At 41.7% G+C, this 24,913-nt stretch overlaps 1 protein-coding gene across 1 annotated transcript in view; it reads left to right on the top strand.

The window, feature by feature from the left end:
* exd3 (exonuclease 3'-5' domain containing 3) overlaps window positions 1–24,913 on the top strand; it is a 37,021-nt gene that overhangs the window by 7,903 nt on the left and 4,205 nt on the right. Inside the window, exons 12-18 of the mRNA XM_070924795.1 lie at window positions 117–315; window positions 410–519; window positions 1,174–1,357; window positions 1,526–1,698; window positions 2,130–2,348; window positions 2,521–2,574; window positions 2,692–2,823. Of these exons, the coding sequence (XP_070780896.1) occupies window positions 117–315; window positions 410–519; window positions 1,174–1,357; window positions 1,526–1,698; window positions 2,130–2,348; window positions 2,521–2,574; window positions 2,692–2,823 (1,071 nt within the window). The remainder of the gene's footprint in view (window positions 1–116; window positions 316–409; window positions 520–1,173; window positions 1,358–1,525; window positions 1,699–2,129; window positions 2,349–2,520; window positions 2,575–2,691; window positions 2,824–24,913) is intronic.

Here is a 24,913-nt window from a genome sequence, read left to right as displayed (position 1 = left end):
ATGGTTTTGGGTCTCTTGTCTAAATCAACCATTAATGAAAACGTCTATATATGATGGGGTAGGCAAATGGGATTGCTATTGACAGTATTCCTTGCTGCTGTATCATCCTTTCTTAGGAAGGTGGTGTAGTAGGAGTTGACATGGAGTGGCAGCCCACGTTTGGCTGCATCTCATCTCAGCAAGTTGCCCTGATACAGCTTGCAGTTTTTGACCAGGTTTTCTTATTAGACCTTTGTGCAAATGGATTCTGCCAACACCCAGACACTGTTAGTTTCATCAGGAGCTTGTTCTCCGCAAGAAATGTCCTTAAACTGGGTAAGCAACAGACTTGACAACACTTAAATCAAATTAATCTGAGGCATTTCTGTAATACTTCTGTCTCTAACATTTCTCCTCTCTTCCCATTCAGGTTATGGTATGTCAGGGGATCTCAAGTGTCTAATGGCCACCTGGCACCAGCTTTTAGAGGAGCCGTTGAAGATGGAGGGGATGCTTGATCTTCTTAGTATACATCAGAAGGTAACATTATCCTGTCATTCACATAACTTCATACAAATAATTTCGAAATTAAATCCTGCAGTTAGTCTTATAGCAGCAATAAAAATTACACTTTCCTGATTAGTAGGGGTGTAATGTTTTATTAAATTTAGGATTCGTTACGTTTCATGTCATAGATTCATTTCATTAGTTTATTACAATATTCAACATGGAAATGTATAATAATTTGTAACTTCAGAATGGGTCAGGCAGGTAGTCAGGAAAGTAATTTATCAGCAGGAGTAGTATCTGAGTTTTGATACTCAAGACTGGCTGGAACTGAGAAGGCTTAGCGTAGTCAGTGGTTGTGTGGTCATAACTCAGCTGTGGCCCAGTAGTTTGCCTGAGATATACTGTATGTAGCTCAACTCAAAGCCTCTGGGGTGGATGGGAATGTGGAAATAGCAACATGGGTCTGTAACTGATGAGGCTGCTTCACCATCTGCTGGAGTAGCCTGCATGTTTGAGGATGTGAGGAATCCAAGAAATATCAAAAGGAATGTCCTGTTCAAAGAGGATGAAGGGACTGTTTAAGTTCAAACGTGTATTGCCTGGAGCCTTGCATTGTCAAAAAAAATATTCAACACTGGACCATACCATTTAATTTAACTTTAATGTCTCTAATGCCTTTTGCAGATCCAGCGTTGTAAGGTCAAGAGGACTCAAAATCGACCTAAAGAGGTGCTGGTAGGAGAGGGCTCTGCAGAGAAAGGCCTCAGTCTGCTGGTACAACAGGTCCTGGGAAAGCCTCTGGACAAGACGGAGCAGATGTCCAACTGGGAGAAACGGCCACTGCGCGTCAGCCAAATTAGATATGCAGGTAAGGTATTATGCATGCCCAGACAGACAATGACAGGGAAGACAGATGGTCGCTGTTCTTTTCACCACAGAATATCGCAGATTATTTTGTTATCCCCTGAAGAACGGCAAACCAATAAATTCGCCCCCTCTTCCTCTCTCTCTCTCTTGTTTCTTAACCTCCTTCTAGTGGCAGATGCGTGTTGTTTGCTGGATGTGTACTCTGTCCTCTCCAGTAACCCAGCATACTTTGGGCTGCCAGCCGACCTGCGCAGCATCTCTTCAAGCCAGTCAGAGAAGGGTGGAGACAAGAAGCAGAAGGAGAAAGAGTCCAAGCAGACGAAAAAGGACCATGGCAAGGAGGTCAGGAGTCAATAACCATTTCTCCAGCTATTGCTGTTATTGATACGGTTCTTAGATTTACAGTTTTTAGATATAGACAGGATGAAAGCAAGAGGGGGATGGGTCATGAATTGGAACCAACCCATTTTATATTTTGATAACTATTGTGCTAACACATTTAAACATTCTTAGCTCTGTATTAACCTGTGAGCTCACAAGTGACTCAATAAATACAGAAAACTTCCAGCTGAATACCCTGGTTTTGAGCATCCAACCTGCGGGGAGGGACAATATATGTTTGATCAAGACACTTCAGCAGTTCCTACCAGCTCCAGGGGTGCAGTTGTATAGCTCACCCTGTGCTTTGACCTCCCTGCACTGTGGTGCAAGTGAAAAGAAAATCCCCCTGTGGGGATCAGTTAAGTATCACATTATTGTCTCTGTCCATTTAGGAATGTCAGGGGGCTCAAAGGGTCAGTCCCCCTCGCTCTGACACAGAGAAAGGCCTCCTGTGTGGCGAGAAACCCTCAGAAGACACCCCCCCGGTGCCTCCCCAGCAGTTGCGGGTGGTGTGTGACAACATGCTGCAGGGACTCGGGAGGTACCTGCGCTGTTTAGGAGTCGATGTGGTCATGCTGGAGAACACTGACGATCACAGAGTAGCTGCAAAGGTTAGTAAGCAGTCCAAGCTGAAGACATACACACATCTTTTTATACACAGACAATAAACACATACAAGAAGAACTTACACAGATTTCCAAAATACTACATATTTTAGATTACTAATATTAGCATTGCTGCATCTACGTGTCTTTTGTTCTGATGTGATTTGTTGTGTGTCAGTTAGCACAAGCTGAGGGACGCGTCATACTCACATGTGGACAACCGTTCCAAAGTGTAAGTTTTAACTAATGTGAACTCGTGAACAAATCTCCTACAAACTCATGATGCATTTTGTGTGTGTGTGTTCCTTGTTTGCTTGTATACACATTTTGTCTCTGTCTCCCCATATAGTTGCGGTCACAGGTTGGTGAGGGTCGTTGTCTGTCCCTAGACTGTTCGGAAAAGGCCCGAGACCAGGCTGTTCGAGTCCTCAGACACTTCAATGTCCAGCCCACTCCCAGTGATATATTCAGCCGCTGCCAGGTAAGGAAAATCTTTTTGAAATTAACTGTGTATAAGTGTCAGCATTGGCTGAGTTCTATGTAGTTTACTTACTAAAATAATGTCAATGATTATCAATACACACAAATGGGGAAATAGTGCTAAAGTGAGCCGTCAAAATAAGAGGAAGGACGAGGATGATAGACGGCTGGAATGAACGAGGTAAATGCTGATTGAAGGCAAATTACAAACATACAATTACACAATAATTCCAACATTGTACGTACTGTGGACTACATTTCTATTTTAGGCATTTAGCTGATGCTTTTAAAATAAACTACTTTCAATGAGAAAGAGGAAAAAGCTTGAGTTCCTATATCAGTGAGAAGTACAAGCAACACGAACGCGTAGGCAATATTTCTGTGGTTATAAAACTGAATGAGTTCCTGAATTATGAGGAAAAAGCGTGTTGTGGCTGTGGTGCTTTGTGTAATACTGAGTGAAAGGGGAAGAAATAAATGAAAAGGGGGAATGGAGACGCTCTACAGCAGGGGTATTCAACTAAAGTTCGAAGAGGTCCAGTTTTTTCAGAGAAAATTTCCTCAAGCAAAGGTCCGGAACATCATAATGTCTAACTTGCGTTGTGATTTAGTATGATATATATTGAAGTAGCCTAGTAGTTGTATCAACGTCTGCATGTAATCAACAACTGACTGTCAAATCAAATAAAGAAAGTACAATTCAAAAACATTTTGACAATATTTATTGTCACTTAACATTGAACTATACAGATATATAATACTGTAGATATGTATAATGTTCTTTTCTCATTAACTAAAAGAAGGGCTGCATTTAAAAATAAAATAGATAAATAAAATAGCTTTTGAAAAATTGTGCATCTTAAAATAAAGTGCTTAATTTTAGAAAAACAAAGTGTAGCAGCAGCTTGAGTTTCCCTTTTTCTTTGTTAACTGTTTCACATCTTCACTTAACAGTCTCAACCAATTTCACAATAAATAATGTATCGTCTCTCCCTGTATCCTTCACTCGTCTTATCATCTGTCACTCGCCTCTCACCTCTCTCGTCTGTCTGTATTCAGAGTCGCAATGTTTATCGCCTGGAATGCACAGATTTGATTGGCTGAGTAGCGTCTTGTGGGCTGGCGTAACTCGTATGCAATTGGTCTGTGAGTTTCTTGAGCCACTAAACCAGTGCCGCAAAGACTAGAAAAGCTGCGCCGGTTAAAATAGAAGTGCCCTTTCAAAATTTTAAATCCCTTAATAATTTATTGATTATAGGTCCGGGTCCGTATAGGACGGTGTCTGGGTCCAGACTCGGACCGCGGTCTGCCTGTTAGTGACCCATGCTCTATTAAAAAAAAACCTTTTAACCCTTTATTTCACTTATGAGAAAATATAAAATAGCCTTGACCTGCTGAACTCTAGCTACAAAAACAGGGCCTTTGTACAAGGAATGTCCCTTCTCTGTTAGGGAAGGAGCCGAAGCTAGAGCAATAGGGTTAAAGTATATAAACTTGATATAGTTTGGCTCACCTGGGTCTTGAGTGAGATTAAGATGGAGAGAGAGATTGGCAGGCCAATGGGTATGGCATTGGCAGTAACATAGGTGTTGTACTGGATTGTTGTGGTGATAGTGACCAAAAGAATGAGATTTTAGATACAAGCAGCCAAAATGGGCTCACCTTTACGGAGGTATGAGGAACTATGACATTTGGAAGGAGCTCGAAGTTTAACCGTTGCACCTTCACGTTGAAGCTGGCTAGATGAGACTATTGGGGTATCTAATTAGTATCCCTCCTGGTTGCCTCCCTGTGGAGGTATTCTGGACATGTCCAGACCTGGGGGCTGACCCAGGAGACACTGAAAGGGATTGCATGTTCCATATGGCCTTGGAGTACCTCAGGGGGACCCCAGGTGGAGGATGTGGCTGAGGAAAAGGATGTCTGGGTTACGTCGTGTAGCCTGCTGCCACCACAACCTGGACTCGTAGAGTTGTGGAAAATGGAGGGATAGATAGATGGATGGATGAGAAAATACATGGAAAGAGGGGGAAACCAGTCAGTGTGAATAATTAAACATGAGGTATTTCTAGAAAGAGACATTTTCACCATGCAGTGTAACACAAAGCGTTGGAAGGTAATTGAACCACTAGGGAACCAGGATAGAAAGGAGCTGAACCTGGAGGAGAAATGAAACTGTATATATTTTGATTCAAATGTTTCCTCAAAAACCTTTCAGTATCATGTTCTTCTTTCCTCAATTACAGAAACATTGCTTACTTGCGTATGGACACACATAAATGTGCCATGCACTGCATTATTCTAATTCCAGTTTGATCATGTTTGTGGAGCCTGGAGAAGATGTTTGGTAGTCAGTTTGTTGCTACCCGTCGTTGTCAGATTTACGGTACCTGACCTGTAGATATCTCCATGGGTGGCTGTTTAGGGAAACCTGTGTGTGCTGCGACGGCTGTGTTTGTGTTTGTGTGTCTGTGGCGGCTGTGATTGGGAGGGGTATCATTGCAGGACAGTTTCTAAACTTGGGTGTTCTGGCCTGCTCCTGGTAGGGGGCCCTAAATGTGTCAGGATACACCACTGGGTGCATTTGTCTCGGACCCAAAATGTAAAAAAAAAAAAAAAACTGGACCACCTTGATGCTACCTCCTGTCTTGATGATATGATGATGACGCAAACACACACACCAAAAGAATCTGCCTAAACGACCAGCGGCCAAATGGTCATCCACGTATCTTTCCTATTTATTGGTCACTCCTGACGCCACTTCAAGGCAAAGTCACTTTGATATGTTATGGCTAAAGGAAGGCCAAATGTGACTTTAGTGTAACACATCACTAGTAACAGATCTTTCCCATCAGTTAAGACACCAAACCAGAGAAAACTTTTGTTATCTTTTACATCTTCGACCAGGGCATAACTACCTCTTCCTTAGTCTAATTTAAAATGAGTTAATGTAAATGACAGCCTACTGAATAAGGACCTGCCTTTGCCTTTTCAATTAAACGTTGATCATTTTCTGGAATTGAAGATTATTTAAAAATATCATATCTAAAATTGAAGACCAACAATAAATGTGTGTATACAAGCACCTTACCTTAAGGATGCAGGTTATAAAATACAATGTGCAGTCAAGTAGAATACTAGTTAATACCAAATTAACGTACGTGTGTGTGTGTGTGTGTGTGTGTGTGTGTGTGTGTGTGTGTGTGAGAGAGTTAGAGAGAGCGTTTCACCCTGGGGGCTACTCCATGGCCCACCCAGGCGAAGTTAACCCCTTTGTTATCTGATTGTAAAGCTCTCTTGATTAGCATTGGATAGGTTAGTTTCTCCCCCTTTGTCTCTCCGTGTTTCTCCCACATGCACATACACCGCTGATGAATGTCATGAGGAAAGAGAAGTAAAAACAAAAAAGACAGAAGAGGAGATTAACCATAGACTTGTGTACGTGTGTGAAGATTGTGCAGTGAAAGGGTTAATGTTTGTCTCAATGTATCAATAGGCCCAGCAGAGATTTTAGAGACATAGGAATGTGTGTCCACCATGGAGACCCCAAGAGGGAAAGCGAGATGTAGAAGGGCCTTTAGTGTATGTGTGTCCTCGTCTGCATACTTACTTGAACTTACATACAATGATGAAGTGGTTAAAAAAAGGGGGGAAAAATGCATTTTTTAAGATTCAAAATCTTTATTTATGGTGTTTAATAGATTTAACTGCAATTGGTTTATCATCAGTGAACCCAACTCCAGAAAACGGAGAGTTGTCTTGTGTGTTGTGTTTTGTCATGTATTTGTATAAAGGCCCATCTAGGGGCGGCCTTTGTAAACTAGCTTAGGCTATAAATGCTGTGGTATATACCATATACTGTACTTGTCTCTAGGAAAATAAATAAATGAATATTAAACATGGCAGAGGCATACCACACAGGATGGACACATAGAGAACCACCTCTCTCTGGTTTGTAGCCATGTTAACATTTTTAATTGTTTCTGTGATAGAAAATTAATCTGTTTGGTTCCTCCTAAAGTCAGTAACACGTTAAAACCACTGTTGTTCAAATACAACAGTTTTACATGACTAACAGATATTCTTTTCAGCTTAGAAGAATATAGCTTTGTCACTCCCCTCGGGCCCAAATGAAAACTACAGGATGTGATCGTACAATAGATGTGTTGATCTTATTGGAATTAAATTTATTTTGAAATAATGAGCATTCAGTAACAATAACAGTTATTATTCACAATGTGTCATATAAAAAAAAATAATCTTTTCAGCCCCAAAATGCCCCAAAAATGTATGAAGAAAGATACATTTTACAGTGTCAAGACTTTGACACGTTTCAATATTTAACTTAGTCTGTTGTGGATTCCTGCAAGGGGTTGGGTGAGAGGGTGGAGTTGGCTATTGGTCCAATACAGTTTCCTTATTCAACTATATCCTATTCCTACCACTAATGCCTGCTGTGTCTATACTTTCCATGCACACACACACACACACACACACACACACACACACACACACACACTTCCGTTGTGCTGCGCAGTTCCATCAGATGTCCCATACTAGCCTTTTATAGACATGTCGAGATAGCAGAGATGTCTTGAGAGATAGACATGAAACCAACCAAACACACACACACACTCACACTCACACATATACAGTGATATGCGTATACACTCAAAACCCAAAACTGACAAACACATATTGACACCATCACACACACACACACACAGTCACCTCAACAGTTAAGAGCACACAGTCTCGGTCACAGATACATACACACTCGGACTCAGTCGTAGACACTATTGCAGCAGAAACGCTGGTTCCCACGCACCAGACTACTGGGGAAGTGAAAACAAGAGCAACAGGAACCGCAACACCGTGAGAGGGAGGGGTGGGAGAGATGGGGGGGTTAGGGAGAGGAAAAGGGGAGAGGGAGGGAGAGAAGTGAGAACAGAGGTAGAAAGATGGAGAGAGAAAGGGAACGGCTGTGAAAGCAAATGAGAAGGAGCAAGTGAGTCAGAGATAGGGAGAAAGACAGAAATAACATGGAGTAGTTGAGAAATAATCAGTTTCTGTGTGCAAGTGAGACGAGTGTTTGTTGAGTGAGGAAGAGCGAGGGGAAGAGAGAGTGTCTGAGAAAGGTGGCATTGAAGGAAGAGGAGGGGTGGAGGAGGGCGAGGCGATAGAAAGACTTGTTGTCTGTCCTTTTGATCTACAAAGAGAGCCGCGGGCTGAGAAACACGAGGAATGTGAGAGGTTGAGACACGTTTAAAGTTACCCTTCACTGGCCGTGTGTGTGCGTGTGCGTGCGTGTGTGTGTGAGTGTAATAGGGTTAGACAGTTTCAGGATGTATGTATGTGTTGAAATCCAGATGAAAACGGAAGACACTTTTTATAGACTTGTATATTCACACCTTAATTCATATTGGACTGTCATTTTTAAATGCATACAGCATTTGTGGATAACCACAAATATGCACAGTGTCGAACTTTGGTCAAGCGCAAGCTATGAAACCCAAACACACATTTTTACAAATCTGCATGAATGATGAACTGTATGTTAGTGCAAGCTTGTGTGTGTGTGTGTGTGTGTGTGTGTGTGTGTGTTTTTGAGCTGTGGCTCTGTCTGCATTCGCATGTACCGTTCTTCATGGTGACAAAACAGGGGTCAAATCTGTGTGTCCCGCCGTTTTTTTCCCCCCACTCTCCCCTCTCTCGTCTCCTGAGAGGCGACGGCGAGAAAGGGGAGGAGGAGACGGTGGGGAGGGAGGCATTCCATATGCACGCCAAGACATTCCGAGGGAAACCATCCCAAATATTTCCCACTGTGTGTGGTGAGGGCGTCGCGTCTCTTGTTACATACATACGGTTTGAGAAAGTGCTAAAAGCGAATACACACACACACACACACACACACACACATTGGGAGAAAGTGCTGCTCACACATAACACAGGTCTGACATACACACATGTAGATAGTTAGTGGGTGCAGTTATGAGTGACTGATGGGCAGCCCGTGTGTCTGTCTCCTTTTGTCTGTTTTTTGTCTCGAGGGGCAACGTGCTGACACTGTGTCTGTCTGTCTGTAAGGGAGCCAAATCAGGAAAGGCCATTGTGATTGTTGTGTCACTCCAACGTGTGAGATTATGAATGAATGAGCAAGTAAGACATAACCACAAATATTTGTCTTTCACTTTGCTACTCAGGGGGTAATGCTTTCTGCGGAGATGACTTCTTTACTGGAATGAGATGTTGACTCATTGAATTGCCTCACACTAACTGAGAGGTCCTATGCAAGAGTAAACATTAGTCATATTTATTATTATATGAACAGTACAGATGTGTTGGATTAATAATAGGAAAAAACCCAACCATTAGGCCTGTGTGATACGGCTGAAATCGCTATCACAATATTAATGAGGATATATTCCAAAGTATGATGATATAGCAAATGTATGCAAAATCACATGATAGCAATCACATAATATAATCAAACTGATATTCAAAGCAGTCAGCTGTGTTTCAGTGTTGATTCACTATGATAGCTGATGCGTTAATCTTGCTCAGATCTTTTTATTTGGACAGCAGAAATTATATTTTAATAATTATATCTATCAATCTATCTATCTATCTATCTATCTATGACAGTATGATTCTACTGAAATTAGATCAATGACAATGAATTATTAAAGATAAACGTTTGTCCACATGTATTTATATTTTTATTTTAATGATCTTGATTATCAGAAGTTCTGAGATCACACTGTCTGTAAATGGCATTAGAGCTGCAGTAGATGGCTGTAACAAGTACTTAGTCTGCTGTAGCTGTTAAATTTTCCAGTTTTTGGAAGTGGTGTGAAAATCCCACAGAAAAATGGGCAGCTTGTAACTTGTGAGACATGTCTTTAATGTCCCTGACTCATTTTGAAGTTGATTCTCATGGCTGTCTGAGCAGACACAATAGTACACACACACACACACACACACACACACACACACACACGGATAGATAAGGAAGAAGATGAGCCATCACTCACCAGGCATCTGGTCTTAAAAAAAACCATGCCTGCTCTTTTTTTCCCACAGTCTAGTTGGCCCCAGGATAGCATAGCAGCGCAATGACACCTGTGTGTGCGGGTGCATGCATGATATGTATCTGCATGCATGTGTGTATTTGCATGGTTGTGTATGAATTTATAGTTGCTCAGACACCACTGAGGTTTCTCTTAGCACTCAGAGGGGCGGATGGTTGTGTGTATAAGTAATTATAGATCTAGGACTCATTCAAGATGTAATAATCAGTTAAGAAGACGGCTTTCTGCTGCTCCCAGCTTTCCCTGTGATGCCTTATTTTTTCTATATATTATAGTCAGTCACACAATACAGGTGTTGTCATTGACATATTTTTCTGCCCCACTTGGGTGTAAAACGGAGATTCAGTTGATTAGTGAAGATAAGAGGGTTGCATCTGTGACTGTCGATCATGCAATTCTTTTAACAGTTGTGTAATTGTCTGAAACCAGAGACAGAAATATAGGTCAATGTGAGCACCCGTGCTGCACAGCCTGTATTCTGAAACATGGAATAAGTGGTCACAGAGAGAGTCTGAGGAACTAAGCTCTGTTTTGTAGACGGATGTTCTATGTTCAAACAACTTCTTTATAGCTTGTTTGCCAACTGCCAAAAAAACACGGTGAAAGAAGTGTTCAGTGTGGACAGCAAACCTACAAAAAACACAATTTCAACAAACTGTAATAATGTAGTATTTCTCTCCTCATCTGCTTCCACCCCCATTTTCTCTCCTTCTACCTGTCTTTTTCTCTCACCTCCTCTCTTTGTCTTAACATTGTTTCTCCCCTATTTGGTTTCTTTCCCTTTCTTTCCCTTTCTTTGATATATATATATATATATATATATATATATATATATATATATATATATATATATATTATTCATGGCAATACATTTGTAGATGCTAGGAGATAAGGAAGTTATGAAAGTAATTCCCTACTTGTTGATTTAAATTAAACACACATTAATTTTTAAATCACTGAAGACACATTTAAACAACCTTTTCCAAAATCAAATGTATTGTGTACAAAACAACATTAATGTCAAACAAAACAAAAAAATGGATTCAGCTACCGGCCACTTTACACCTGCTGTACTTTGGCAGGTACTCACAGTATCATATCATACTTTGTATGCATACTACAATAAACATATTCTTAGACAACATGAGGACACAACTGTTTGCAAACTACAGTCACACATTATTGTTTAAAAACTTTACTTTTAAAAAAAGTTTTACTTTTTCAGTCATGCTTCACCTTCTCTAATCCCCCACAATATCACCTCTTTTGCTCCTTAGCGTATCTTTCTCCCTCTCCCTCTCTGTATCTGTTTCTCCTTCTCACCCTCTGCTTGTCTCTCTCTCCCCATCTCCCCTGCTCTCCCTCACCCGCTGTTCTCACCCTGCCTCCCTGCTCCGCTCCACTCCCAGTCTCACTCTCCTCCGTTTCAGATTAGCCAAGGCGAGGAATCCGGTGCAGCCGGCAGCTGGAATGTCCTGTTTGTCTTGCTCTGTTTGTGTGTGTGTGTGTCTGTGTGTCTGTGTGTGTGTGTGTGAAGTTGGTGAGGCTGGTGCTGCTTTTTGATGTGTCCCATTGTCTGAGAGCCAAGCTGCTTCCTGTCCCTGCTTTCCCCAAAAGCCTGAGAGAAACAGAGAGGAGGAAAAAGAGAATCGAGAGAAACTGCGAGAAAACTTTACAGTGACAGGTTGAGATGGTGAGAGGGAACCAAGAAGGTGGAATATAAAGGGGAAAATAGCAATGGGAGATGGGGGGGGGGGTTAGGAAGAGAGAGATGAGGCAGGAAGTGATGGAGGGATGGAAAAGGGAGGAGAGAGTTAGAGAGGGAGGAAGAGAGGTGAGAAGGAAGGAGGGAGAGCTTCAATAGGGCTTTTCCTCCAAACACCAATACAATGAAGTAGTGCGTAATTTCCCATGTCCCCCACACCCACACACACACACACACACACACACACACACAGTTTCTCATAGGTCATATAGCTTTATTCTCTATGTTCAGATGTTTATATAACCCTCTTTTCTTTCTCTAATTCTTGCCCTCTGTTCCTGTGTTCTGTGTGTGGTCTGACACTGTGGACAGCACAGGCAATACAGATATGAGAGGATGAGTAATTATGGGTAAGAACGCGCAAAACAGTGTGATAAAGATAAGGCAAGAGTTGCAGAGGAGCAGCAAAAAATAAGAAACAACTGCAAAGTAAGAAACTGCCAGAGGAGAGAAAATAGCTCAAAATGCCATTCGGGTGCCTGTTGTGTATGTGATACATTTCCCTGTGAAAATGTGGACGTGCATAAATCATTCAACATGTGTTTTTGTGTATGTGTGTGTGTGCGAGTTGCTGGCCGGTGGAGGGGTTTTGACGGGGCAGAGCAGAGCATTCCTGCTGGGTGGTGATGTCATGAGAACTAGCTCTCCGCTCGCAGACAGACAGCCCTGTTTATGTTCCCCTCCAGAGGAGAAACCACACTGTGTGTCTGAGTGTGTGTGTGTGAGCATGAATGTGTGTGTGTCTCTGTCTGACTGCGTTATTGGCTCATGGGGGAGGTGGGGAAGCCGAGAGGCACTCGAGAGGGTCTACTTTCCCCTGCCGCTCAGGGAGAGGGAACCACTTACTGATGCCTTCCTCTGAAACATACACACAGAAAGAGGAAGTTTCTCATGTTTTTCAGAGCACAGTAGCTGCACAGCCAGACTGTGCTGCTGTGAGTGATTGCCCTCTGCTTCTAAATAGTCTCCTAAGGGAGGCAGAATTCTTTGCAGTATAATAACAAAGCTTGGGTCAGCTAATGACAGCATTACCACACAGAACAGAACAGATATGAAGCCATTAAAAGTGCATTATTGTGTGCATTTCTTTAGGTCTATAAGTCAGGCTAAAACCATAATTAGGGCATGCTGAGACCTTGACTGTATGAAAACAATTGCAAAAGTAGGTCAAAGATTTGTTGATTAGAAATGTGAAAATATTTTAGAACAATTGGATTCAATTTTTTTCTCCTGGTAAAGCGTGTATAACCATGCAACTGTCTTGTCTAGATTTACTGAAAGGTTACCCACAAATTTTGCCTCCCCCAATGAGATGGAAATCAAATTGGTAACTTTAGAGAAATGTTGTGAGAACTAGCCACTCGCAATCGTGTTTTCCTCTCCCAGATACTGCTGGTATGACTTTCTTTGTGTCTGTGGTCATGGTATAATGGTTTCCCTTGCGATAGTGAAATGTGATCTTTGGTCTTTGCAGCTTAGTGAATCATAGATCATTCTCCCACACTAGACAAGCAGTGCAACATTGCAGACCATCCAAACTCCTTCTGCCCCGCGCTGCACACAACTAGGATGATAAAGAACTCTTGTCAGCCATGCTAATACCTGCCAGTGAGAAATAGCTGAGAGGTTTAGGGTTGTTATTATCACAACTCTGTGGCACACGGGCCCACTTTAGTAGCTTGGGTAACTCCTCCTCATGAAGTCATGCTTTTTGAGGCAGCCATGCTTGCTCACATGTGATGTTACAAATGAGTCCATTTGGCAGAAATCCAATTTCTTTTTTACCTTCTATTTGAAGCGTGTGTTTTTTTTTTGTAGCGTGATCTTACTGCTGTGACTTCCAGGAGAGAGAATAACTTGATTGTAGGTTTAAGCCAAAAATATGAGACTTACATCCGTTCGTGTGGAGACAGACAACTTAACAGGCTAACATGGTGCCAGTCTTCTGTCTACTGATTGATTCAAGACTGCTTATTACCCTGTAGTTGTCATTCTACCAAATTTACTCTGAAGTTTGAAGGTTTTTATTCCAGTTTAATTACATGACCAAACTGCATTGTAGCACCCAGCTCTAGACTGCAGGAAATTATAAACTAAAGGTTTATGGTCAGATATGTGGTGGCATGTTTTTCACATGTTTAGGACACTAGTACAAGCTCTGGTAGACTTTTGACAGTTACAACAATATTTGAGAAAAAAAGATACCTCGTCCTAGACCGCTTTGTGCTTACAATAACAACATCCCCGATGGCATGAAGGAGTTCTAGGAAGCAAATCATGTTATCCTTCCCTGCGGTGTTTTGCTAATGTTAGGTTATTAGCCGCATCGTTTTAGCTACCTTTCAGCTCATGATTGCTGTCTCTCTGTGTAATGAATGTGTGTGGTCTGTTGTCTGTGTGCTTACAGTCGCACAAGAGTAGGGGTATTGAAATTCTGTGGTTGTATGTGTCTTCCTGTCGCCAGTTTATGAAGTTTTGTGGCCGTTGAGACTCTTGGAGCGATAAAAAGGTGGATGCTCCATGATTCCCACTTTCTGTAGAATCTAATGGTGAGTGCAAGACATGAACTCTCAGATGTAAAAAGCTACTTAGATCCTCGTCCACAGGAACCAGAGCCCTGCAAGTTTTTATTCTAGCCATCAGTCAAGAACTGTTTTACACCTTCAGTGTTATGAGAATGTGGTTAATGCAACGAATTGAATAGAAAACCAGCAAGACTGGGAGTAACTGACCTACTGTAGATATCTTTACAACAATAAGATAAGCCCATCCATTGTGGGCTGAGTTGTTTAGGGGGATTTTTGTCTTGACACCCCTGTGTATGTGTGCACACTGTATGTTAGTGCAAGCTTGTGTGTGTGTGTGTGTGTGTGTGTGTGTGTGTGTGTGTGTGTGTGTGTGTGTGTGTGTGTGTGTGTGTGTGTGTGTGTGTGTGTGTGTGTGTGTGTGCCTGCCATTTCCGAGAATGAGTTGTGTCAACAATTAAATTTAAACCTCATGGAGACAGAGATAATAGATGGTAACCCCTCACATAGTCTGTGGTTTGTGAACTCAACCTCTGTACTTTGTGTGTTTGCATGTATGTATGTGTGTGTGTGTTTCGAAGTTGATGCTCCTGTGATGTATTGCTGTTTTTCTTACTGGCCTCTCATGTGTGAAACTGAAACTGTCATCATTGCGACTTCATGTTTTCACAGTTTATGTTCAGAGCGTATGTCTGTACATTCTGTGAACATTCTTTAAATGTCTGATCTGCGTTCGTGACGTGCTGTGCTGCTTGTAGGTGCATGTGTAGGTCTTGGGAATGTGAGGCCAGCTCAGCCTTAAAACTTTCAACTAAGTCTTGCTTCTTCCTAAAGCCTGCAGTTTGCGTGATGCGATGCTATCAGGAGGTTAGAAGTCTGTTTGCTTTGGGAGCCGCAGGCTTGGCAGGCACACACACACGCACACACACATTTTCTGTGTTTTGTTCTCTCTTTCTCCTCTGTTATTCACAGAGTCGGATTAAAGTGAAAGTCCTTGTGGGGTGGGAATGGTCACAGGCAGACACCCCCTACCCCCAGGGAACGAAGAGGTAGAAGGCTGGAAAAGTCAGGCTGCTTGGCCTGGGAAAGGCCTGAAAGAGAAAAGAGGGGCAGTTTGGATAGATCGAGAGGGTAGACAGATTGATAGAAATCAGAACAGAAAAGAGCAAATAGATAGTACAGAGAAGAGATATATGACAAACACACAAGGCAACAGGGGGAAAGAGTCCGGGGGAGAGAGAAAGGGAGATAAATACGAGTGAAAGCCAAGATTTCTTGGACTTCTAAGCTACTGAGAGACACACAGGATATAAAAGGGATGGAAAATTAGACCCACAGTAGGTAAAAAAAAAAAAAAAAAAAAAGATGATGATGATGATGATGCGCAACTTGCGTCTTCTCCCCATTTCCTCCTCCTCCTCTCTCAGGCCAAGGAAAACCAGTGTCTAATGTTTCTCATAGGAACTGCGTCCCAGCATTTTAACTAATGCCTTAAAGTCTGACAAGCGTGTTTGCATGCATGTATTCTTGTGTGTACTCTCTGGAGACCAGCAGCATTGCACATGCACCAAGTATAAACATACCAGAGCAGTGTCGATACATAGGTCAGCTATGGTAGTTTTTTGTTTTATTTTTATTCCTGATATCTAGATCTAGAATATCGTGTGTATGTCTACAGAAGTGTGTATTCAAGCTGTGATGTGGTTGTTGGAGGGAGTCACATTCCTGATATCCATTTTCTTATGTTCAAGCACCCGGTGAAGCTCTGGTACATGCAGAATAAAAATTCCTATGGTATTCAAATACAGACAATCAAATGATAATAATATAAATAACTTAATTCAGAAATGAAAGTTAGCATGTGCTTTATAATGAAAAGAAAAAGGTAAATGCAATAAGATGATGATGAAAAGTTAATATAATATTGTGACATATTACAGTCAAGACTTATTATAATTAAAGAACATTTTAGTTTTTAATTTCTGGTATTTTCATTGATGTTAGTGTACAAAATGTTCAGCCTGGGTTTGGTTGAGCATTTTAAGTTTTTGAATGCCAATCATTCCAGTCATGTCATTCCTGTACTTATGTAAACTGTAAACTGAATGCTTGTATTTGCTTTTAGAGGTGTGTGGTTGCGGGTGTGACAGGGTGTGTGATGGTGTAGTATTAGTGTGCTGTTAAGGTGTGGGTGTTTGTGGTTAAGGGTGTAGCCTTTTTGCGTGGGATGCTGCTATCTAGTAACTGTAGGACCGTTAAAAGTGTGTGTGTGTGTGTGTGTGTGAAAAGGGGAACTCTCGGTATGTCCCACTAACTCAAACCAAAGCTTCATATCCATTAATGAATTAATGTAGCAACTCAAGCCACCCAGCGTCCCCTTTGTTGCTGGTGGAAACCAGAGGTGACTGGAGTGCCTGAGTACCTGTCTGTCTGGATGATCCCATGGACCTCCTACACACACACACACACACACACACACACACACACACAGTCCTCCTTGGATGCAGGGAGCCCTTTCTTTCTTTCTTTCCCTCCATTTTCCTGCTGTCTATTTTGGTCAACTGGTGGCCCGTTCCCACAGTGCTGCTGTTCCCATGGTTATCGCCACGGAGATAGCGAATGGGGGTTGGGGTGGTGGTGGTGGTGGGCTTGACAGAGAGCGGGAGAGACAGCGTTGCTCTGTTCGAAGAGATAGGGGACTCTGTGGCTGTAGAGGAGGCGGGGGTGAGGTGGGGTGGATTGGGTGGGGGGGGTGAATGAAGGGTATGGGGTTGAGTGTGTGTATGTGTGTGAGTGTGTGTGATGTGTAGCTCCCATGAACATCACAGGTGGCCCATGAGGATTAAGGCAATATGGCTTGCGTTAGATTTAATTGAATCTGCTAATACGTGATATTCATGTCTTCAGTATCCTTAAAATTGTCAATTGAAAACATCAATTGTCTGTATTTGAAGGTATCCATCATATTAGCTGTGGATTATGCAGCCTTGCAGATACTTTGTTGTTAAAATAATTCAATATCAGCCTTGGATGTCAACATCAATCTTTCTAACCTCATATGAGACCTCTTTCTGAGGGTAAATGCTACTTCCTGAGATTGAGAGCTGAGGTGGGGTGCAAAAAGAGAGGTGGCAAAGGAAGTGGAGGGGAAGGTTAGGAGCTGGTTGGGGGGGGGGGTGAGAGCCAGCGAAAGGAGGGAGCGCGGGTGGGAGTGCGGGGCTCAGAAAGAGGGACAGATTCAGTTCCCACACTTCTAATTACTGTGTCACTGGAGACTGAAAGGGGACTGCCCCTGGCCCTAGGGAATTTGCTGGGGCCGGTCACAGAGAGGGAGCAGCGGTGGAGGGAGGGAAGGGGGCAGAGGAGGGAAGTGGGGGAGGAAGGGAAGGAAGGGTGGAATTAAAGAGGGTGTATGACACAGGAACTCTCTCCATCGTCCTTTCTTTTGGTTTTACCTCATTGCATTCACACTAGAGGTGAACCCCTTCACCGCGAGTCCCCTCCCCTCCTCTGCCCTAATGCCCCAACCTCTCACCTCCGACCCACTTCTCCTTAACCTTCCCTTACCCTCCTCCAACCTCAGTCTTCTCTTTCCCTTCAGCCTTTGTTCACCATCGTGTAGTGCTTCCTTTTTACCCCTGCACCCCCTCTTTTTTTTTTTTACCTCCCCCTCTACCTCTCTGTGTTTCTAATGCTGTGTTCCTCTCCTGTGTCTCCTGTTGACATGAACAAGGCTACCAGAGACACTCTGAAGTGAGTTTGAACTCACACACACACACACACACACTGATGTCTTATTCTGCATCATTATTGCCACTTAACCCTGAGCCCTTTCCCTCTTTTATTTGCCTTTATCTCACCCTCCCACAGCCTGTCCACTGTGAGTTGTGTGTGTGTGTCCTGATAATATATATATGATGACTCTGAGAGAGACATAGATGTGTGTTTGTGTAGGTCCACAAGCTCAGCGGTCGTTTGAAGCAGTAATGATGTTACTATCTTGCTCAGCATCTCTCTCCATTGTCTCGAGGACCAGTTGGTCATTTGCGGTCCCTATAAAATCACACCTTAACACAGCTTACTATCCTTTTGTCTGAGGTAAACACCAGCTTTTTGGGTGTGCACAGACATATGCTTTCTTCTTGAACCTGTTTACTGAAGTATTGATCAAAATGTAATGTTGTGAGTTGTAAATTTGTAACTTGAAGCCGGTTCATGTTACAAATAAGTTACAATTGTTACAAACAAGAAGTCATGACCAACATTTGTTTTATATTGATGAAGCACATATTAGGTTGTGCAGTTGTGTTTTGGTCCTAAAGTGAAAACAACACTGAACATATTTTAATGAGTCTGACAACCAGTAAGTATGATCCTCCAGTTCATGTTATTTTATGTTCAGAATCAGTTACGTCGTGTTGTGTGCTTACTTCTTGTGTACTACGGTGTACGGTTTTGTCGGTTGACAATTTTTGGCAGCCATAGAAGTAATTCCTGCAAAGCATTAGATATGAATGAGCACCTTGAGCAGTGCCACAAGCATGCATGTTAGCTCTGCTATTAAATGGAACTCTTACTACTATTAACCATTCTTACTGACCTCCTCAGTTCTTGTGCTCACCTAAAGGAGTCTATTGGAAATGTCATGCTTATTTAAAACTTGAACAAATGGACATTCTTTAAGGTAATAATCACCATGATAAAAATTTGAGCATGGAAGTTCATTCCATATATCAAAACTAATCTTAGCTAAACAGTCTCCTACAAGCTTACTGAGCTTGCAACCACTTCTCGTGGTCTTTATTCAGAATGGAGCTCTCTCAGTTGCCATCGCATGAGCCTGAGTTTGGTCACGGGATAACAGGTGGTCATATATAGAGGGAAGATCGTAACCGCTGTTTAGGGATGGTCCTCAGCTTTGCATGTGAATGGCCTCCTTGATCTTTCTTCAGTTACAGTTAATTCACATGTCAGTTACAAATTGTAGAAACTGTAAATATGTCAAACTCCCCCACTGTTATATTAGTCCTAACTAAGGCTGGTAGAGTATATAATGGCTGGCGGATATAGTCCAAAAAGGGATGCTGACAGTGGATGCACATGCAGTTCTGTGTATACTACATGGGGTATCTGCACACAGGGACGTGCTAACGTGGAACATGGAAGACAGCTGCGATGGAGGTAGTCAGTGGGGGGACAGTGAGGTGTTAGACCTCATCCTGGTTCACATCCACATACACCTCCGTACAGAGGTGGCAGCAATGAAAGATTTGGCTCTCTTTCTCCTCATCCTCGTCATCATCTCCTCACAAATATGCTGTCTTCGGAGGCCTCCATGTTTAGTTCTGTACGACAGCATGCTGTGGATGACGTCTTTATTGTTGTTCTTGGCCACATTTAAAAAACAATTTGTACAGCCAAACAAAAAAATCAGATCTGAGCAATAAAGAAGAATTGAGCGCTAAGGCTTGCAGTGCGAACGTAGCCTTAGAGACTAACCAAGCACTCATGAAGTAGTGCTGGATAGAAGTACAAAGAGTGGAGTGAGGTTTGACTTACTAGGTTCAGTGCTGGGACATTGACAGGTAAATCAGATCACCACTGTTTTAAAAGCAATGTGTGAGTCTCCACCACAGATGATCTTGGTAATTTTTCACCACGTCTAGTACTTGATCCACCACTATGTGTTTAATAAGTAACACATCTGGTTACGCAAGCATTCGTCTGTCAAACCAGCGGACACAAAGGCAAGTATGTAAAATTATTTGATGCTGACACCTTGTCTGTCAAAACGTCATGTGGGAGAGTCGTTTCCTCTCCGTTCCCTCACAGCTCCTCAGGAGAGAACAGACCAGACCAACAGCAGCAGCAGCCACCACTGTCAATATTTACAGTCCTGGATGAATCACTCTGCATTACAATAACATTCCCTGCGTGCCTCTACATCAGGAAGAGATGAGAAAAAAAGGGAAAGTGAGAGAGTGGGTGAAGAGGGGGGCCGGAGGGGGTGAAATATGCGCCAGCAGCGATAAACGTTGAGCGAAGGAATCTGCCGGTGGCTCTCCCATGACGGGTCTCTCTCTCTCTCTCTCTCTCTCTCTCTCTCTCTCTCTCTCTCTGTGTGTGCAGATGTAGTTCAGGTTAATGGATTCAGGTCGAGTGGGTGGAATTTCAGTTTGGAGTGTGTGGGTGTAATGACAGTTTGAGAACTGTTAGCGCATGTTGTGGAAAGCTGTGGATGTCGTAACAATATTGGGTTGAATGAGTTCAGTGAAAGCATGGGAAAAATTAGCATATTTAGACAAGTTTTAGTTATAAAGACTAACGTTAACTGACAGTTGCGTGGACACTCTATATTTGAGAGAACCGGTTGTCTTTTTTACACAATCAACAACAACTCAACAATAAAACCATCCCCAGGGTTTCCCCAACCTTATGTAGTCCAGCATGTGGAGTTTTCTCTCAGTTAAACCTTGTTCAATAGGTTCTGATAACAATTCAGAGTACTGTTTTGTTCCATGTTTGAATCTACAAGCAAGAATTATTTCTGACTTCTCAAGAGTGTGCTTAAGTGGAGCTACTTCTTACAGTTGCAACACTTCCTGTCACAATTAATAGAGAGCCAAAGTCCTAACGTCACACCCAGGCTCGTAGCTGATTTAGCTGCAATCTCTGCTGTCTAAAAATGCCTACTCATTGGGTTGTTTTTTTTTTTTTAAACTACTGTCTATTGATGTCAAGGCAAATTAAGCGAACTACACTACATACTGTTGAGCAAAATTATGTTATAAGGTTGGATTTTTAGTAATTTACATTACTACACGTCAGTGTGATTTTGAATCAGTTTTTCTTACAGAAGTTCCAGTTTCCCTTTGGCTCTCTATTTCATTACAATACATTAATGAAATAATCTACACATCAAGGATCCGTAAAAAGATCTAGGATCCTTGGCAAGTTTCAAGTGATTTTGGCTGCAACTAACGATTATTATTTATAATCAGTATATCTGCTGTGTACTTTCTCAATTAATTGATCAATGATTTCATCTAAAAACTGTCATAAAATTGTAAAACATAAAATTCCCATCACAATTTCCTTAAATATTCAGTTTTATGTTCCTAAAAGACAAAGAAAAACCGCTAATCCTCACAATTGAGAAGCTACTGTACATCTAGGAACGGTTAATGGATTATTAATAGTAGTAAATAGTTCATTAATTTTTTGATATAATAATAATTGGACTTTCACTTTTGGCCGATCTGCTCCTCATAAACCAACCACTGGAAGTTCGTAACCATCATGTTTAGAGGCGGAACCTCGTTTTTAGTTGTGACCCAACCCGACGCTGACATGGGAATTAACTTCTACTGTTGAAAAACTCAGTAGGGCAAGTGTTGAATGCCATGTGCCATCTATCGCATTGCCCCTTCGGCTTAGAATGTTTTAGTCTAGTTGTTTTAATTTGAACCCGTAATACAAAAAAGCAACATATCAATAGAGGCTGGCTGGCTGTTTAATCCATCTTTTTATGTATTTGAGATTAGCTGTTTTTATCAGTCTTCAAAACCCATCGCCCAGTGAGCTGCATTGTCAACGGACCTTTTGAGTACGTTGTTTTTCTCGGCTGTTTGGCTTAGACCGGCCCCAGCTCTCCGGCGAGAGAGAAAAAAAAGAGTACTTGGAGAAGGAGAGAAAGAAAGAGGTTAGAGGTGAGAGACAACTAGAGAGAAGGAGAGAGGGAGATTGAAGGGAACACTGGAAGGGGGTAGATGGAGCTTCAAGCAACACATAGAACAAGAGAGAAGACATAGGTTCAACTGGAGAGAGGGAGAGATAGAGGTTGAGGTTGAAGGTTGAGTGGGTAAAAAACAGAATGAACTGACTGTGCCAAGCCAAGGGAAAGCATTAGTGCTATTTGTGTGACGGCTAGACTGTTATCTGCTAGACTCTAGACTATTATCTTCTTCATTACCCCTTTTAGTGAGCTCCAATAAAGAGGGACTAAGGGAGCAAAGAAGGGAGGGAAGAAAAGGCAGAAACACTGAGGCCAAGTGGAGGGTGAGAAAATGGTCGAAAGTGGAAAACAAAGTTGACAAGAGAAAGAAACAAAAAGAGATTGAGCAAGAGTTAAACAGACTGAGGGAGCAGGACCAAACAAGCACTGCATGAAATAAGAAAAGTTTCTCTACATATATTCTGAAGGGCAGAGGCAGGAAGTCATGGATGTGCCTCAGCTGGTGTCACTACTGATGATCTTTTACAACTCCTAAAATAACGTGTCCTCATTAAATCAATGAAATATTGATCATAAAGAATGAAATTATCTCATGAATATAATACGTTTCACATTCATGTTACCTACAATAATCTGATGTAGTAACTAGAATATGATATTACATTTAGGTTTTTTTAACAGTCAAAAATACAAAACTACATTAGTGTTTATGCAGAGATTTGTCTGCAAGTCAACCACACATAAAAAAGGGCGGTGTGCAATAGATTTGATAAACCTTAAGTGTCTATTTTAAAGAATATAGAAGTAAATGCAGTCAAAGAAAGAATTAAATTGAGCAAGACAAAATAAAGTGTAATCAGAAACATGTCAAAGCCTCTAATGTCTAGAAAAAGTCATTAAATTACAGCTCATAGAATTTATTCACGGACATTATTGGCACTTAAGATCTTTAGATAGAAATGGATGTCAGCGGACAAGGTCATGCCTTCTCAACCCTTAGGGAACTGACTGAGTAGAGCACAAGGAGCAATTAAGCAGTATTGAAAAAATAAAGTAACTCTATATTGAAAACATGGCACATCTGTCTTGGGTGATTTGAGAAGTGAGAAACACTGGATTTGTAATATCTTCTTTAAGCATGTAAATTTCCAAAATAAAGTTAATAGCAGGCTTTCGCTGTCATATTCAATCTAACACAACTGGATGATTGGCATCCCTGGGAAAATCAGGAAGGAAATAATAGTGTTTCATGCAGGTGAAATGAGTGGGTGCTAACATGAGTCAGGGAAGGGTGTGCGAGAGCTGCATGTGAGTTTTTACATCTGTTGCATGCTTGTGAAGTATGTGCGAGTGCATTCGTGTATGTTTGTACGTGTGTGTATGTGTGAGTGAAGTGAGTCAGAGGAAGGTGTGTGTGTGTGTGTGTGTGTGTGTGTGTGTGTGTGTGTGTGTGTGTGTGTGTGTGTGTGTGTGTGTGTGTGTGTGTGTGTGTGTGTGTGTGTGTGTGTGTGTGATGTCAAGCCCAGACAGGCTCTGCTGTGGTCCAAGTTCAGGTTGCTGTCAGGTGGTAGTGGTTAGTTAACAGAGCTGGTAATTACATCAGACTCTCGGGCTGAGACACTGGCCAGATACCCTCAGGATACTGTGGGAAAGTACATTTAGTAGGTCACCGCAGTATTTCCCTCATGCTCCTGCTGCAGCAGAAAAGTGACCCCTACTTTAGGTGTTTAGATACAGTGTACAGGAAGAATTTATCTTTAAAAGGAACCATCAAACTACTTAAAAAACTAACAGAAATGTGCTAATAGACTGCAGCACATGCAGCACAAGACTAATAGTAATATAAAGAGTGAGTTATAAGTAGGTTTTTACCTAACTGTAGACATATGCGTGGTTCTTTTTTTAAATTAGTGTTAATGATATTGAACTCATCATCTGCTGACTTAATGTATGTTTTCCGCTATGACAAATCACTATTTATGATTTTTAATTGTCTAATAATCAATTGTATTTTCCAGTGTTTTTTTTGTGGATTCCCTTCTCTCTGTCCATAACATTTTACACTTTTAATTCCAATTAACAATTCGGCCAAACAACTCATCTGAATTTACTAAATAATTCACCCACGTAACCTCATCTTATCATTTAGCCTTTATCTTGTTTGCAGAGTAATAAAGCATAGAGAGAAGGTAATGAGGTGATGAAATGTTAGACCTATTTCAAATCCATAGTAGGATGTTGCAGCTACTGAACCATAAGATTGCCTCTTTAATTTGAAATCAGTGTATTTATGTCTTCCAGTAAATGTTTTATCATTAAAGAGAATTTCATGACTGTCTCACCTCTTTGGCCACTGGTATTACATGACAGACTGATGAGTGATTCAAGTTTTATTTTCCACTCAAAGATAACGTGATTTAGTAATTAACTCTGAAATGATGTCAGCTTTTTCAGTGAGAGAGTGCTAAATGAAGTAAAATGTTTCCGCTCCTTTCTCCTACCTTTTTGTCCAGCCAAAGAAAATTCTAAAGTTTTTTTGCATCCATCAGTAAAAATCATGGATGAGATTGTCCATTGCTGTGGGAACGTATCCAAATCACCTAGCACGACCTTGGGACTGTGGGAAACCAGAGAAAAAGTTAGCGGCCAGTCAGCTTCCCCTTACTCATCATTTCTACGGTTGTATGAGGCTGCTTTTTCCAGTCCAGCATGCCATCCCTCTTACAATGGACCTACATCATTTCACAGTGGCAGCAAACTCTTATATCTGTCCAACAGAATGACAGGGAGCCAAAGCTGGCAGAACGTCCCAGACATGGGATGAGGAGAGCAAACAATGAATCTCTGGTGTTGTATGTTTTGTTTTTTCTTTCCTTGGAAGGGATACTGTAGTTTCTAGAAAGAAATACGTTCTTTTCTTATACTCTGTGTGTATGTTTTAGACCACAGCAGCCTTTGACAGTGAAATTAAGTAT

The sequence above is a fragment of the Enoplosus armatus genome, chromosome 18 (genome assembly GCF_043641665.1).
Source record: "Enoplosus armatus isolate fEnoArm2 chromosome 18, fEnoArm2.hap1, whole genome shotgun sequence".
Classification (NCBI taxonomy): domain Eukaryota; kingdom Metazoa; phylum Chordata; class Actinopteri; order Centrarchiformes; family Enoplosidae; genus Enoplosus; species Enoplosus armatus.
This window is presented reverse-complemented; position numbering and strand designations above follow the sequence as displayed.